Source organism: Amblyomma maculatum, chromosome 9 (assembly GCF_055883805.1).
Source record: "Amblyomma maculatum isolate TAMU_Amacu chromosome 9, ASM5588380v1, whole genome shotgun sequence".
NCBI classification, from domain to species: Eukaryota; Metazoa; Arthropoda; class Arachnida; order Ixodida; family Ixodidae; genus Amblyomma; species Amblyomma maculatum.
In genome coordinates, this window is record NC_139352.1 from 129,038,293 (window position 1) to 129,054,158 (window position 15,866).

At 43.4% G+C, this 15,866-nt stretch overlaps 1 protein-coding gene across 5 annotated transcripts in view; it reads left to right on the forward strand.

Moving 5' to 3' along the window:
- The window catches only part of Taf2 (TATA-box binding protein associated factor 2), a 60,504-nt gene that overhangs the window by 18,176 nt on the left and 26,462 nt on the right, over positions 1 to 15,866 (forward strand). For all 5 annotated transcript variants that reach the window (XM_084579572.1, XM_084579570.1, XM_084579568.1 and 2 more), the window contains 10 exons: positions 1,235 to 1,354; positions 2,120 to 2,260; positions 3,581 to 3,691; positions 5,209 to 5,294; positions 5,449 to 5,565; positions 6,046 to 6,185; positions 7,964 to 8,033; positions 8,174 to 8,278; positions 9,972 to 10,086; positions 12,283 to 12,360. In XM_084579572.1, coding sequence (XP_084435698.1) covers positions 1,235 to 1,354; positions 2,120 to 2,260; positions 3,581 to 3,691; positions 5,209 to 5,294; positions 5,449 to 5,565; positions 6,046 to 6,185; positions 7,964 to 8,033; positions 8,174 to 8,278; positions 9,972 to 10,086; positions 12,283 to 12,360 — 1,083 coding nt within the window. The remainder of the gene's footprint in view (positions 1 to 1,234; positions 1,355 to 2,119; positions 2,261 to 3,580; positions 3,692 to 5,208; positions 5,295 to 5,448; positions 5,566 to 6,045; positions 6,186 to 7,963; positions 8,034 to 8,173; positions 8,279 to 9,971; positions 10,087 to 12,282; positions 12,361 to 15,866) is intronic.

The following is a 15,866-nucleotide window of genomic DNA, read 5'->3' on the forward strand; positions in this document are numbered from 1 at the left end:
CTCTGCTGACGGTAGGCAAACAGACGGTGTTTAAGCAAAATAAAAGAACACGTTTAAAACAGCACGGAAGTGCAGCCGCACACTGAAATATGCAAAACCACGTGCGAAGTGCCGCGCCGCCGCACCACGCCGGGCTAGCGTGGGCCCGCGTTTTGCAGCGCCCTCCAAGTTAGCGACCGGTTGCCATGGCCACGCCTGGCCACGCCCCCGAACATTTTCTGACCATGAGCGGGCCGCGCTTTTGCGCGCGGCGGGAGGAGAGTGTCAACACCTTAGTATATTATACTTACACCGTGCCTGAAACATACCAATGTGTTTTGGTGCTCACAAGTTGAAATAGTGAGGTGGAGTGACATTTGAGGTAGCATTTTCATGACCCTGTTGTCATGAACGATAAGGTGGTACTTGAGGTAAGAAGGGCTGTCCTTTATGATTGGTTGCATGCGAAGAGCTCAGTTTGTGATGATGATCCTGATGCTGACAGTCTTTTGCATCATCCTTGTATGATGGCAAAACTTTGCTTTTCCTCAGACTCCTAGAAATCATGGGATAGCTATACGACACAAATGGACCATTACTTGTCTAAGACAGTACTTTCCCAGAACTCAGTTAATATTTGCACAAGAAGTCATTGCTGGAACTCGTCAGGCAAAATTTTTTATGCATAGTGTTCCGGTGTGGGCCAGCATGTTTACTACATGCTTAGTCATAATCTCTTGAGTGCTGTAATTAGGTCCCTTTTATGGGGCATTTGAAGAGTGCTGTTGTGGTCACTAAAATTCTCGGGTTGCACTGAAGTCCGCTTAGGTTCAGTAATGCGAAAGCATTGCGGGTGCTCTCACGCCGCCTGGTGAATTCCCGCTACACTACGCTAGCAGACCTCAGCCACACTTTGCCAGAGGGCATATATGTATGGTTTATTTACTTAGGCTAAATGTAGGAGCGGCGCAGATGGAACTTGTTGAAGACAGTGATATTCACTGCACAGCGAGCCAGTGTGTTGCAGTTTTACACGAGGCATTATTGGCTGCGGTTCTCTCTCTCTCATGCTCTCGGGGTTGGGCCAAGGAAGCTGATCTCTTTGTTCTGGCAAGGGTTTGGAACACACTGGCAGCAGTGATTTTTCTCTTTTGACAGTTTGGGCAGGCACACTGTGTCCTGTGCATGCCACTAATGAGCCAAGAGATGCTTTTGCATTAAAAATTTGTGAGTGAAAGCTGAATCTGTTCTGCAGGCAATTGAAGCCCTCTCCAAGTTTCCCACTCCGGCCACTCGACTCGCACTGACTGACACCATTGAGAACGAGCACTGCTTCTACAGAGTCCGGTGTGCGGCTGCTTTCTGCCTCCGCCAGGTGTGCCTCTTTGTTCATGTCTCTTTCTCTTTTTACTCTTTTGCGTAACGAAGCACACAACATATCTTAGAGTTGTCCATCTTGCATCTAAACTGTCTGTCAGGCTGAAGTTGCAACCCATAGCGTCTACAGTTCCCTGCTGCCATGAACAGCTTTGCTGGTTCTGCCCTGTTTGGAGGGTATGAAAATGCATGACATGAGGCGACGTGAGCATGCCCCTATTGTGGGTCTGCCATTATGTGCTGGAAACCACTGAAATCTTTATTTGCTGCGGGCATTTGGAATTAGCTTGTAATGCATAGGATAGGCAGTACCATGAACACTTTGTTTTGTTTGTTTGTGCACATTTAGAACCGTCTGATGCTTACAATGTATGCTAATGAGTAGATGTGAGACAATAGAGGCATAAATTAAGTAAAGGATTAGCAAATAAGTGGGTTTCAATGGGCTTGTATGCAAACGAGGACCTGCAAAGGGTGCACAGTTGGGAGCCATTAACATTGCCATGTACTACTCTTAAATGTGAAGCTTAAAAGTGCTCTGCACAATTTTTGATAACCTTCTTACATCAGTGGTCAGAACTGCTCTGAGGAGTTGAAAGCTTAGCCTCTGAGGCACCTAAATTGAGCTTTAGTGCTTGCACAGTGGCATTGCATTGAGCCCTTCGTCCTAGTGCTGTGTCTAAAGAGTAGGTTTTTGTTGGTAAGCTGTGTGAGGAACAGCCCGCAGTGTCGTCCTAGTGAGCCCCGTGTCGTTACTTGGCAGGTGGCCAACCACATGGTGTCAACGTGGGCGGGACCTCCAGCAATGATGACCATCTTCCGGAAGATGTTTGGCTCACACTCGTGTCCGCACATCATCAGACAGAACAACTTCTCCAACTTTCAACACTACTTCCTCCAAAAGGTGTGACGGCACTTGGTGCTGTGCAGTTTTTCACCTCAATTTCTTTTTTTCTCTCTTTTCTTTGGTTTAATTTGTTTGGGTAACCCGGAACCAACTGTGGAAGTGAGCAGCAAAGCACCAAAAAGCAAAGGTAGTCTGTATCGGTCTGTGTTTGGTGTGATATCTACAGTACAATTGCGTAGGAATTAGTGTAGCTTAGTTATTTCTGAAAGGAGGCAGTATTTCTTGTATAACCAGGGCACCTTTTTCATTAGACAAAGACACATTATATTATTACGACTTGTTTTTGTCTGAGGAGAATGTCTACAACCATTGTGAAATTTCTTGTTTGCGCAATATAGTGGATTCTTGAGTGTGGCCTTCTTTGTGCTCTAGAATCTTGATACGAATCACACAGGGCCAAACAAAGCTGATGCAATCTTAATACAGAACAACTGAAAATGCATTCATCGTCTATGACTGAGGGTTTATTTATGGCTGCACCACCACTCACAGTGCGTACTGCGCAATAGGTGATTGCAATGTCGTAATAGCTAACTTGCAGTGCATACCACACAGCTGGTGATTGTGGGCACCGAAGATGTGTGAATAAAGCAAGGACGTGGTTGTGGCTAGCATGTTCATATTGCTTGTAATGGAGGTTGTTTGGAGCCAAAGTTGTGTCCATCATATGCAGTGTACCTTGGCTAGTGAATTTTGCAAGCTCGTATCAACCATGATTGTATTATTAAGGTTCTAAGGTTCTACTGTACGTGTGCAGCTGACATTTGCAGACAGCTTGCAAGAAAAGGAAAGATTCACAGCGCTAACAAATAGACACACAGGACAGGTGCTGACTCCAACTTCTTTTTCAAAACAACACCATATAGTAGTAACTTCTTCAAAAAACAAATGCGCTGTTTTTTGAAGAAGAATGTTAGTGCTGTGAATCTTTTCTTTTATGAGTAATGCACCAACTAGCGCAGCAGATAGTTTTACTCTAGCTTGCAAAAATTAAATTTTTCTCTTTCCATGTAATACTGCTAGAGACATGTGGAGAGAGAGTTTGGTATCTGTGGGGCAACATGTTTGAACAAATTATTTCCTTAAGTTCCTTTTTTTTTTTCATGCTGTGTGGTCAATAAGTTTCTTGTGTTTAGAAACGAAAAAAGTGTTTAGTGCTTAACACCTTGTGTGCAGTCTAATTATGCCATCATATTAGCATTAGCAGGCACGGGGATTGATGGCCAGCTTCTGTAGTCCTTACACATTTCAAAGTTTCTTTCGTTTGTTTTTTGTCTTTCTTTTTTCCCCCTAATAATGATATACACTTCATTGCAGGCAATCCCTGTGGCAATGGCCGGTTTGAGAACCATCCATGGCATCTGTCCACCTGAGGTCATGAAGTTCCTTTTCGATCTTTTCAAGTATAATGAGAACAGCAAGAATAAGGTCAGTAATGAGGTGCTGAAAGGGTCACAGAGGTGCCAGGTGCCTTAGGGCTTACTTCTCAAAGAGCAGCATCATTGAGGCGCGCCTCTGTCACACTGAATGTGCGTGCATTGCAAAAAATATTAGTGCATTCTGGAGTCTTGGAAATAATGTCAATGCTAATATAATGCACGAGATGGTCTGTAACAGAGAAGAGAAAAAAGCATAATCTATGCTTAATGTGGTGCAAAACAGTGATTTAGTCAAAGCAGCTTTTAACTCTATGCTTCATGTTTACCCAGTGATCATTGTGAGTAGCTATTCTTCTAGAGGTCAGCAATTTCTGAATCATCCATAAAAGTGGAAACTTTATTAAGAGTTAAAAATTGTTCTTTGTTTTTAGGCTGCAATTTTAGGTTCTCAAATCTTGAAAACAGTCCAAATGTTATATGTGGGTTTTTATGGTGTTTTAGACCACGCACGGGCACACACAAACAAGGACAAGGAGAGGCATAGACAGCATCAGCGCTCTTCCTTATGACTCTCTACTCGTGCTCATTTGTGTGTGCTTATGCATGGTCTGAAATGCAACACCAACTCGCCCAGCAGTTCGTGCTCTTCGTGGTGTGTTGGATTAGAACGCAAGCGTGACAGGCAGTATACTGGTTCTGGTTTGTGGGGTTTAACGTCCCAAAGCGTCTCAGTCTATGTGAGATGCTGTAGTGGAGGACTCTGGAAATTTCGACCACTGAGGTTTCCTTAATGTGCACTGACATCACACAGCACACGGGCAACTTGCTTTCCACCTCCACCGAAAAGCGGCCCCCAAGGCTGGCATTCGATCCCACATCTTTGGGCACAGTAGTCGAGTGCCCTAACCACTGCGCCATCCTGGCGGGGTGGTAGTATGTTGCTCCTCCTCCTCCTTCTCTACGACAACTAGAATTCAGGTTGTGTGAGAGCAAGGTCCCTAAGAAGCTGTTTAGTTCATAGCCCAAGTGTAACCAGCACCACTAGTACTAATAATAATATTCTAAGTATACTGTTGAGGTATATATGCAGGTAACACTAGTAACAGGATGCAAACATGTGGTCGTTTTTGTATATGCATGCTATTTAATTGTATAAGGAGAGCTGCAGAGGTCTTCTCATTAAAGTGCGTTAGTATACTTATTAATCCATTTCTCAACTGTGCAGTAGTGGGCACATGGGTTTGTTGCTTAAGGAGTTCCAGCAGCACAAGCTGATAATAATAATCAAAATAAGCAGATGAAAGCCGTGTGAGCACTGACAGATAAAGTAGTTCCATTTTGCGCATTTGCATAATTTGTTGCTTCTACATAAAATCTTTTAACACTCTTTCTTCATATTTTGCAGTCTTTCCTTTTCTTTGGCCATTATTTGCTACATTCCACAAATTGTTTTTGCTGTTCATTGTTTGGCACCTTAAAAAAAAAAAGAACTCTTGCTGCTTCATGTCTTGTCATCTTTTGCAGTAGCTTTGTTCAGGTTGTTAATTTTTTGCTTCTGTGTGCCAGTTTTCAGACAACTACTACCGGACTGCTCTCATTGAAGCTCTTGGTGAAACTGTCACGCCAGTTGTGTCTGTCTTGGCACAAGGAGGGTATGTGGCCTCTTGGGTTTCCTTTTGACTCTGAGACCTTTGAATGAGAAAAAAAAAAAAAAAAAAAAAAAAAAAAAAAAAAAAAAGATTATGCTGGGATACAGAAGGATGCTCAGGTGAAGCATTTCTTAACAGCTTGTCTCGTGTCTTGCAGTCAGCCAATCACGGTCGAGTCTTTGTCATCGGACACCAAGCTGATCCTGGAAGAGATCACCCGCTGTCTCAACCTGGAAAAGCTTCTGCCTTGTTACAAGTACACCATAACCGTCGGGTGAGCTCATTCTGGAAAAAAAAAAACGGGGGGGGGGGGGGGGGGGGGGGGGGGGGATGTGTACAGAAATAAAGTATGCAGGGGCGACGTAATGCCACTTCTGTACATTGTGGTATGTCATGTCAGAGTGATCTTCACTAGTTCACAGATATTTTGTTGTTTCTGCAGTGTTCCTTTTGTGTGCCAGATAGCTGCTCACTGGCTGATACGGACAGCAAAGTACTCAATTATGTAGTGCTGCCGTAGTGGCTCAGACAAATAACCTTAAGGTTATGGATGTTGCAGTCTTTTCTCAAAATAAGACACGTGCAGAGTGTGATAGTGAAGACAAAGCTAGAATGGTATTCAAAAAGTGCATGATAGTCGCTGTGCTTTGTTTTTCTCTTTCTTTAACCTTTAAGTCACTGTTTTTCGAGGCATTAGTTTTTCCTCTGTCATTGATTAACTGTGAGTGCTTTGCACTGCCTCCTTTTCTACCAGCTGCCTGAAGGCCATTCGCAAACTGCAGAAGATGGGCCACCTTCCCAACATATCTGCGCTGTTCCGCGAGTACGCTCAGTACGGACTCTTCCTTGATGTCCGCCTGGCTGCCCTTGAGGCATTGGTCGACTACACGACAGGTTAGTCTCTCGTCAGTTGGTTCTTTAAACCAGCCCCAATTAGATGGTAGTCATGTCAGGTCATAGAGTTTGCCATCCGCCCAGGGAGTGCTAGGAATTGGACAATTTGAAGTATAGTATGAGCTTGGCTAGCGTTTGGCAAAAAACAGAGATTTATTCGTAGAGCTACAACTTTCCTCGAGTCGAGCATAGGCAAGTGCTTTGGTAATTCTAACATGAGACTAACACGAAACAACCACCTGTGTTATATTTATGGAAGAAAATATTAGGAAAAAAGATATTCTTCATGGTGGGAATAGCATCACACTGGAACTTTTGATTTCTTTACACAATCTACATTTCAATCAAGGGTCTGTATTTTAAGTTTGCATCATTATCGAAAGTGTTGCTATCCCTCGAGTCATATCATTGGTGGAAATGGCTGAGCTGGATGGAAAGGGCTACCACTTCTCATTCCGGCATTTCCACCAATCCGATGACTCGAGGTCAGGATGATAGCGATACCTTCGATAACGATGCAAACTCGGAATACAGACCCAGCGCTAGCCAAGGTTTATATGAAATGCCGATTTCCTCAGTGAAATGTTCTTTAAGAAGCTCACATAAATGGTAGCACCTTTTCTTCTTCTAGGGGTCCTCGGGGAACTCTGTGGCATGATGAACTACATGGCTAGTGGTGGATTTTATTCTCTGTGTGAAAAACTGCAGCACATGCACCCTGTACCGTGGCCCACTGAGTGGAGCAAAATTTTGCACTAAGAAACCATTTACAGTCTCTGCAAAAAGGGGGCAAAGCATCACACTTTAGAAATTTAATGGAAAGTTTTGATGTTTATTGGAAACACTTGCAAGCAGTGGTGGACCCGGAAGCTCGAGGCGAAAACCATTGGGAAAATCAGGATGTTGCCACATTCTCAGCACAAAGCAGCCTTTGTCACATGACGACAGAGATTTTTTGTGTGTGACTGACTATTTTACAAAATAGGGATTGAAACTGTAGTCTCGTCACCACCTGATGTGAACCTGCCTTCTTTGCTTCACTTTCAAGGTAGCACACTTTAATGCTGTGCAACATTTCTGTGCTGATACTGGCCTTCCATCTTGATTGCATACCTGTGTGCTCCCTAGAGTTGTTGAGATACCTTTATGAATGTCTGCTACAATTATTCCACAGCAAGAGGCACAAACAATAGAGAATCGTGCGAGCATTGTTAAATGAGTACACATAATAGACACATCATTTTTGGTTGCGTGTTTTATTCTTTGCGATGATGCACAAGTTATTACTATGCACAAATCATCTCTAACTATTTGCCTATGACCACTAAGTATTTATAATCTAATTTATTTTGTCGTGTGTTTTGGTTTAACAGTTGATGTGATGTCAAAGTGATGTTTAGGTCACCTGAGGGGTGCAAAAGCTGCAATGTAATCACTCCTCCGCCATTTTAATTCAGCACAATGCTAAAGCCACCCTGCTTCAAGAACAAGAATTACAGCAAGTGAAGAAACAGTGATTAGGTCACCCTTCACATGACCTAGAGTGACTTAGAGCCATTGCTCAGCCATTTGAAACTAATATTGGTGAGGAGTTCAGTTGTACATTATTTAGCGCTCATAGGTCGAATCCACATGGTGATCCATGTACAGTAATGTCTTACGTATCATTAACAAGAGGAAAAATGCAGCCAAAATGTGATGCCTATGCTTCATTAATATTAATCATGGCCAGGTTCAATAATAAAAGAGAGGTGCATAACTATGATTACTTTTTGCAGTTGATGGCAATGCTGACGACCTCAGTTTTCTGCTGGATATCGTTGAAAATGATCCGGTGCCACGCGTTAGGTGAGTTTGATCCTGCTCTGGTAAAACTTCCTGCAATGCAGATGCGGTCAATGAGCTTGTGGAATAAATAGTGTTATTTTTGGGATGATCTGGTAATGTGTCTTGTGCACTGTTTGGCCAACGTCTTCTCAATCTTGCAGGTTGGCTCTGCTCCTGATGCTGACTCAGAACCCTCCGTTCTCTCGGCGCGATGACAGCCCTTTCAATACTGAGGAACTTGCTGAGCGACTGTGGAAACTGATGAGGTGAACCAGCTATGGGTGTCCTTGCCTCTGTTTTCTTATCTCTAGTTTATGGTCACTGTGTGAAGCATTTTTCCATCAAAGGGACCCTGAAGACAAATCCATCCATTTTTTGTTTTCACTAAAGATTGATTGCATGGTTCTATGTGGTCATGCTTTTCTGCAACAGAAGTGACATTTGTTATAAAAAAAAATTTAATTTAAGAACGAAAATTTTCCACCTCTTTACCCTAATTCGTGACATTATTCATTTCATGTATTTCATTCTAAAGGCCTGAGGGAATTACATAACGAGAGGCTACAGTTGGTGCAAATAAATGCGTTATAATAAACGCAGGCACAATAAACACGCACACTATAAGCTGTAAAAGCTTATAAAGTTATTGAAAACCATCAAGGGTTTCCAAAATGAAGGAGGAAATACTGGAAAGAATGTACTTGCAACAGTGTAGAACAGTCAGAAGTCAGTGACTAATTCCTGGTAAGGCTACTGAAATCTTTACGCGGTCTAGAAATGACTGCAAGTTTTAAATAACCTGCAATCATTGCATGAAGCTGCTATATCGTTTGGTTAGAGATTTATGGCATTGGGAAAAGGTTATTGGAGTTTAAACTATGGTTAAACTGGTTCTATCATGTGAAAGGACTGCTTTGCATGACTTAGCCATGTGTTCAGCTTTGTGATGCCGTTAGGGAGGCAGGGACGAGATCAATCTTTACTGCTTTCCTTGTTAGGCACAGTGTTCCTCATGAGGTAGACCTTGATGTAAGTTTCTCAAGTTGCCAGCAGCAATATGGACATAAAGCCCTGCTTTATCCAAGCTGTATGGACGTGCCTAGGGACAGCGAGTCTCACTCAGGATTCAAAGGGCCCTGGAATGCTGCATTCTGATCCCACCCTCCCATCTCAGTTGCGAAGCCAGAGTTAGCAGCGCCTGCTACATTAACTGCCGCTCAAAGGTCGAAGAACGTACGATTTCGAAGACCCAGTTCCACTTTATGAATTTGTGTTTTCGCATTGAAATATAACTATTCGTAATAGCTAAAGTATGGCACTTGATATACTGGCTTTGGGTTAGTTACAGGAGAGCTTATAAAAGCTCTGTGAGAGCAGTCTCTTTGTCATTACTGGTCATTAAGCTTTTCACAGGCCATTTATCGTTTCCATTGAAAAGAACCATTTTTCTACATAAATAGCATATTCAAGCCAAAGCAAAGGAGTCTTGTTAGTCTTCGCAGTGCAGAATACGAGTGGCAAATTTTTTGCAGTATGTACAAAATGGCATATTGTCATAATTGATGGTGTCTGACACCGATCATTCAATGCGCTGTAAATCTTTCCACCTGTAAAATGCTAAAAGTAGACACTCGTCATCGCAAGAACTAGAGCTCGTGATAATGTAGCGCTTTGCACTTCCTATATTTTTGTAATTGCACTGGCTTACCTAGCAGCCGATATTATATTACCGACGCAGTTGGGCTGAAGGAAGTAGGCAGTGTCCAGCACAACAATTGTATAGTGCAATCTCGTTAAATTAAACTTGCCTAACTTGAAATGCTGGCTTGTGTGAACAGATGCTTAACAGATACTTTGATCCAGTCAGCATGAAGTTAATTGAAACTTTGTATAATTTTGAGAAATATATTCAGTTATCGAGAGTTGGCTGTTAAACCTGTTTGTCCATTTCCATTGCAGCTCTGGACTATCGCATGACTCACGTCTGCGTTGTGCTGTGGTCGATCTGTACTACGTTCTGTATGGAAAGAGCCGGCCATCCTGTCTGCCTGGTCCTGATGCCAATCGTTCATCGGTACGTTCATGTTTAGTGTCGTAACCCCCGCATGCAGTTGTGCTTTGCTTCGCTTCAGGGTTCATTGGGTTCTACCTACATGGTTGCCACATTTTTTAACGACTTCTAAGTTTCTGACTGCTTCCCAGGGTAGAGGAAGATTTAATGCTGCTTCCAAAGGCGAAGTCACCAGTGCTGTATGCTTTTGGCGTCACCTGTAGTTGCCATCATTCATATATACAACTCTATGCAGAAAATTGCACATTGGTAGCAGAAGTCTGTAACTGTGAGTAGGACTGTATCAGCGAAAAAGATGCTTTCTTGGGGAAAAAAAAAGGACATTCTGGATTTAAATTCAACACTTTTATTTCCTCCACCAAATAAATAAAACGTCGGCAGCCCAGGAAATAGAACTACCGCATCATCAGCGTGGATGTGGTCATCTTACGGTTAACTTGATTAGACCAAGTGCTCCACCACAGTTGATATTTGCAAGAACATCAAACAAAATATGTGAGAATAGCTGGCTTCTCTGCACCTGAATGTTTTACTGCCTTGTTTATTGGAGAACAAGGAACCTTCATGAAAGTTTATTTGTTTTGCTGATGAAGGGTATCACCTTCATGTTGACGATACCTTTGAAAGACGAAAGAAAAAAATTTACAGGTCATGGGTGAGATTCATGTGGCATATGTGCGTGAACATCACTCTTCTACAGCAGCTACATGATTACATTATCACTTATGTGAAGAAATGACAGAGACCTTTGCACTCATTTATGAGTTTGCCCAGCCATGACACCTGCCACAGACATGCTCGTGCTTTTTCTATGCTGTGAGGCTTCAAATGGCCAGCAATACCGAGAAGACCACCGGACAGTTTTTTTCGACATTAGGGCACCATAGCTTTCTCGTTAAAATGGAGCAAGGCCTTTGTGCAGTGAATTCAGGTGACCTCATTTGTCACTGTTGGCATCGCTGCATCCAAGAAGGTGATGCTGCTGCATTTCTGGGGCTGTGTATCTTGGAAAGCTTCATTGACATCGTGTAGAACGCCCTGTGTGTGTGTGGTGCAGTGTTTCATAGTCAGCTGTGCTAGTCATTGGAAGAGTATCCGAAGTAGTCTGCATGATCCATTTGCAAAAGTAGTGTTATCTAGGGTCCCGTGCTGGCATTCAGCAAGGAAGAACGAAATGTCTGAGTGTGTGAACGAAGACGACGTTGAGGGTTGAGTTGAGCCGTTAAGCAGTGCCCATCCATTCCGGAGTTGCATTGCCCACTGGTGCGTGGTTTCCACTTGTAACAATATGCTCGGACAATGCCTCCAGGAGCAAGAGCTTTGCTGCTTCCTGCAATGTCCGAAATAACACTGGTACAGTCACCTGTACCAATTATGAGTAATTACTCCCTTATTACTGGTACAGTCATTCGCCTCTGTTTTTTATTTAAAGGAGAATGAAAAAGAGGCTCTGTGGAAGGAACGGTAAAGAGATCTGAACGATAGTGACTACTATTGCCAGCTCATAATCATCATTGTCGTTGTCATCATCATCATCACCATAACTGCGTCTTTTGCAAGACAAAGCCTTCTCCCCCGCATTCTTTTAATCAACGCTATCATCTACCAGGTCAGCTGCAGCTATCTAATTTCCCCTTTGTGGCCAATCTGTGCTAGAGGTAAAACAAGAAATAGGGAAAAAGCATCACAATCGAGGTAACAATTAAAGGAATATGGACAGATGAATAGCCTGTGAATGGGCGCTTGCTTGTACTTGAAGTTATACTAGCAGCTAGATATCGAAATGCCAAGCTGTACAAGAAGCCAAGTAAGACCTGCATAGCTTGACAAGTGGACTTGTGAGATGGGCCACAGGTTTGTTCAAAGAACACTGATGAACAACACCAATGATTGGGCCTGTTGGTATTGATCCATCTTTGAAATGTTCGCAGCTCGAAAGAAACTTCGAAAAGAAGAAACACACACAACAGCAGCATTCATCCTGTCGTGTGTGTTTCTTTGTGTCGTCGTTTTTTTTCGTGCTGCAAACACTTCAAAGATGAACACTGATGAAGCAGCAGAAAACAGTGCATAGAGACGGAACAAGAGATGCCTCCCATCTCTGTTTGCTACTTTCTGTTATGTTTACTGTTCACCAACTAGCTCAACTGCAAGCCTGCAAGGTGAAGTTGTTGCATGAGACATTTCTGCTTCTCGCAGTTGTCTATGGTGCTCAACCTAAAAGAAAAGAAGGCCAAGTTTCAAGCACCCACAGTTCCTGAAGATGACATTTTTTCGGTGAGCAACAACATTTTTTTTTTTGTACTGCATACCACTCTGAATATCAATCTTGTCGGCCTGCTACCTTAATTCAGTGACACTAATGTTGGAATTCCCTTTTCAGTGAGTGGGTGAGTGAGTAGATGATTAATGTAATAATGGTCAATTACTCAGAAGCATTTTTGAATTTTCAGCAAAATTTCTTCAAGTTTGATTATGAACGCATAGTGATGTGCCAAACAGACATTTTTGGGAAGTTTTAAGCAGCCCTAACCATATACTGCCACCCAAAGCTTATGCAATGGACACCTTTTTTGTGCCCCAGCACCTTAGGCCGGATCAAACTTATAGAAAAGCCAAGATTAGGCAACAGCTTGGCTAGACCCAGCTTAGATTCGGATTTTTTTGCAGGTTAGCTCCTTCATAATGCGCAGGAGAACAGAAAGGGCGGTTGCCGTGCAAACTAGCTACAGACTTAGGCGACTACCTAACCTTTCTCCATATTTTTGTAAGGGGTCCTGAAATTCCACTGTGTGGCATAGGCTTCCATAGGGTTCGTTTATTTCTGGTTGGTTGACCATGGAATATCAGGTGATTGCTGGAACACATGCTTTATTTATTTTTTACTACCTTTACTACCCGAGATATAGCGCTCCTCCAGGGTGCTATACCTGTGTTGATTGCATAATGGAGCTGTAAATATGCATCTAATTGCATATGTACATTAGATTACGGAATTGTACATCGCTGTACCTGAAGTAGCAGTAGTAATAAGGCTGTGGCTAAAGGTACGTCTGACGGACCCGATCAATGGTCTTAAAGGTACGTCCGACGGACCCGGTGCATTTTTCTTCGGGATACGACGGACGGATCCGGGAAATATTTTTCAGAGGTACGGCGGACGGACCCGATCGGTAGGGTTCTTTCGACGGACCCAACGCATTTTTCTCCGATATGGGCCTTGGGATCCGTCGGGAAAGCCGGACGGATCCGAGATCCCCAGATGTGGTTGTAGCAACAACATGGTAGCCATATGTAGCCAAATCGAAGTTGGTATGAGGTGTACGTGCGAGGTGCAAGAAGTATGTAGTACATACTGCATGCGTGAAATGTGAAATTATAAAGAATAGTACAGTGGCAAGAATAGTGCCTAGAATGGGTGATATACTATGTGATGGCATGATGATAGGTTTACGTGAGTTGGACCGCGGCAGGGTGGCAAGCACGACCAGAGCGCAAGCGCATGTAATCGCGGTGTTGACGGCCAGCCCGCGGCCCGCACGCCCGCTCATTTGGTCCTCGTTATCATGTGGATTAACGTCTACGACGGTCGTTATGTAGTTATGTAGTTTTGATTCTTCAAAGTTTCGTCACTTCCATCTGTGATGAGATGCGTCACGTAACGCATCGCTTTCTGCTCGTATTGAGGTTTGGTGCTGCAAGTTCTACGTAGTACATATACAAGCGGCGCTGAAAAAGCTGGGTGCTGCCGGCGTGTCTCTAGTCCAAGCATCGCGTCATTCGTGTTTGTTGGAGGTGTGGTTTGTGCTTACCGTGAGATGCTGTGATGTACGGATTACGTCCTACTAGAGTGCTGTGTGAGACTACGAAGAGTGCTGTGATGAGTGCGCCGATGTCCGGACGGACATCAGTGTCTCCGTTTATGATCGGCGATGTTGCACGTGCATGTCAGTGTTTATTAGGTGCAGTGGTAATTTATTTACACGCGCTGTGCAACAATCAGACGAAAATAAGTCATCGACAATTTGTTAGCCTGCACTACAGAGCTCAAAACTCGGAAAATGGGAATGCACATGATGCAGTTTTCGCATGTTGGAGTGGACCGAAAAATAAGTGCCCAGCCCACACCGCCGGGATGCGCATTACTACAGGTGAAATGGTTCAGGTTTTTGTAAAATAGCTGCCTGGCACAGCACCTTTCTAAATGTTCAGGCTTTGTACTATTGTTGAAGGCCACTATCATTAATAAAGGAACGAATATGCTTTATGTGTTAATGACTAGTGCTTTTTCAACATATTGTCACATTAGGCGGTGCATACGCATAAGGAAAGAAGAGGAAGACTCTCGTGAGTTGGAGAGAAGACGACGTTCAACAGCGTCGGCTGGTGCCTGCAGAGAATGTCTGTTTGAAAGCATTGTCTTCCGTGTCCGCCCTCTGCTACAAGCTGAACTACCCCGCACCTCCACCAAGGTGTTACGGGGTAGTTAGCTTGTAGCAGAGGGCGGACACGGAATACAAGGCTTTCAAACAGACGTTTTCCGCAGGCACCAGCCGACGCTGTTGAATGTCGTCTTCTCTCCAACTCACGAGAGTCTTCCTCTTCTTTCCTTATACGTATGCACCGCCTGTTCATTTTTTGCATGTTCATTTTTTTTTTTCATTTTTCCTTAGTTTCCTTTGTTTTTCATGCTAGACAAACACAAATAGTACACTTTTAAACTTGTCAGTCCAAAGCTGAACATGAATATCTGCCATGCATGTGACAGCTTTAATGCTGAAAAGGTTGATGTGTATAGCATGTACGTAGACTCTGCGACATCTTAGTGGCACGTTCGGCTACTTGCCCCAAGGTCGTGATGTTTAATGCCAGTGATGGCAGTCGCACTTTGGTGCAGGTGAAATGCAAATGCTTCTGTTTCCTGCAAGCTGTCAACGCAGAGTACAAAGCCCGGGCCGTCAAATTAGTCTGGAGCTCTCCACTACGGTATTTTTCATAGCTACATATGTCACTTTAGGATGTGAAACCCTACATGACACAGGTAGGCTGCATTGTTTTTTAGATTTTGTAACCTCTCATCTATGTTTTGCAACATTTGGCTAATTTTAGTTCTCAAACAGTTGTTAAAGATGAAACCGAAGCAGTTCTTGGCATGGTTTCCTGCTTGGATTAATTTGCTTATTGCAGTTCTTTGAAACTTGCATCAATGCTGGACAGTTCAAATAGCAGGCAGTTTAATTACAGAAATGATGTGGATCGTGCATTTCAGTTCTGACAAATGGAAAGTAACGGTCCCCTCCTTGCATGCATAGGTGCCCTTAGACAAGTACATACTCGGGTGTGTGATTGTGACGCATATCAAGGGTCAACAGAAGGCCATGTGTAGCCAGTGTGATATTCTTCATGAAGGCTAAAGTAAAATTGTACAACAGCTGCTGTACCATGCAGAAAAAAATTCATCATTTAGTCTATGATTAACTGACCATGAATAGCATCTTACTCAGAGTATGATGCGATATATATCTGGTTTAGCATCCCAAAATAACTACGGCTATGAGGAACACAATAGTTGAGGGCTCCGGTATAATTTCGACCACCTGGGGTTCTTTTACATGCACTGACACCGCACGGTGCATGACGGCCTATTGTGTCGCCTCTATTGAAATGCCCCTGCTGTGGCTGGAACCAAATCTGCATCTTTCGGTTCAGTAGCCAAGCACTCTAACTACTGAGCCAGCAAAACGGGGCCAAGTATCAAAATGCATGCCATTACATTTCCTTCT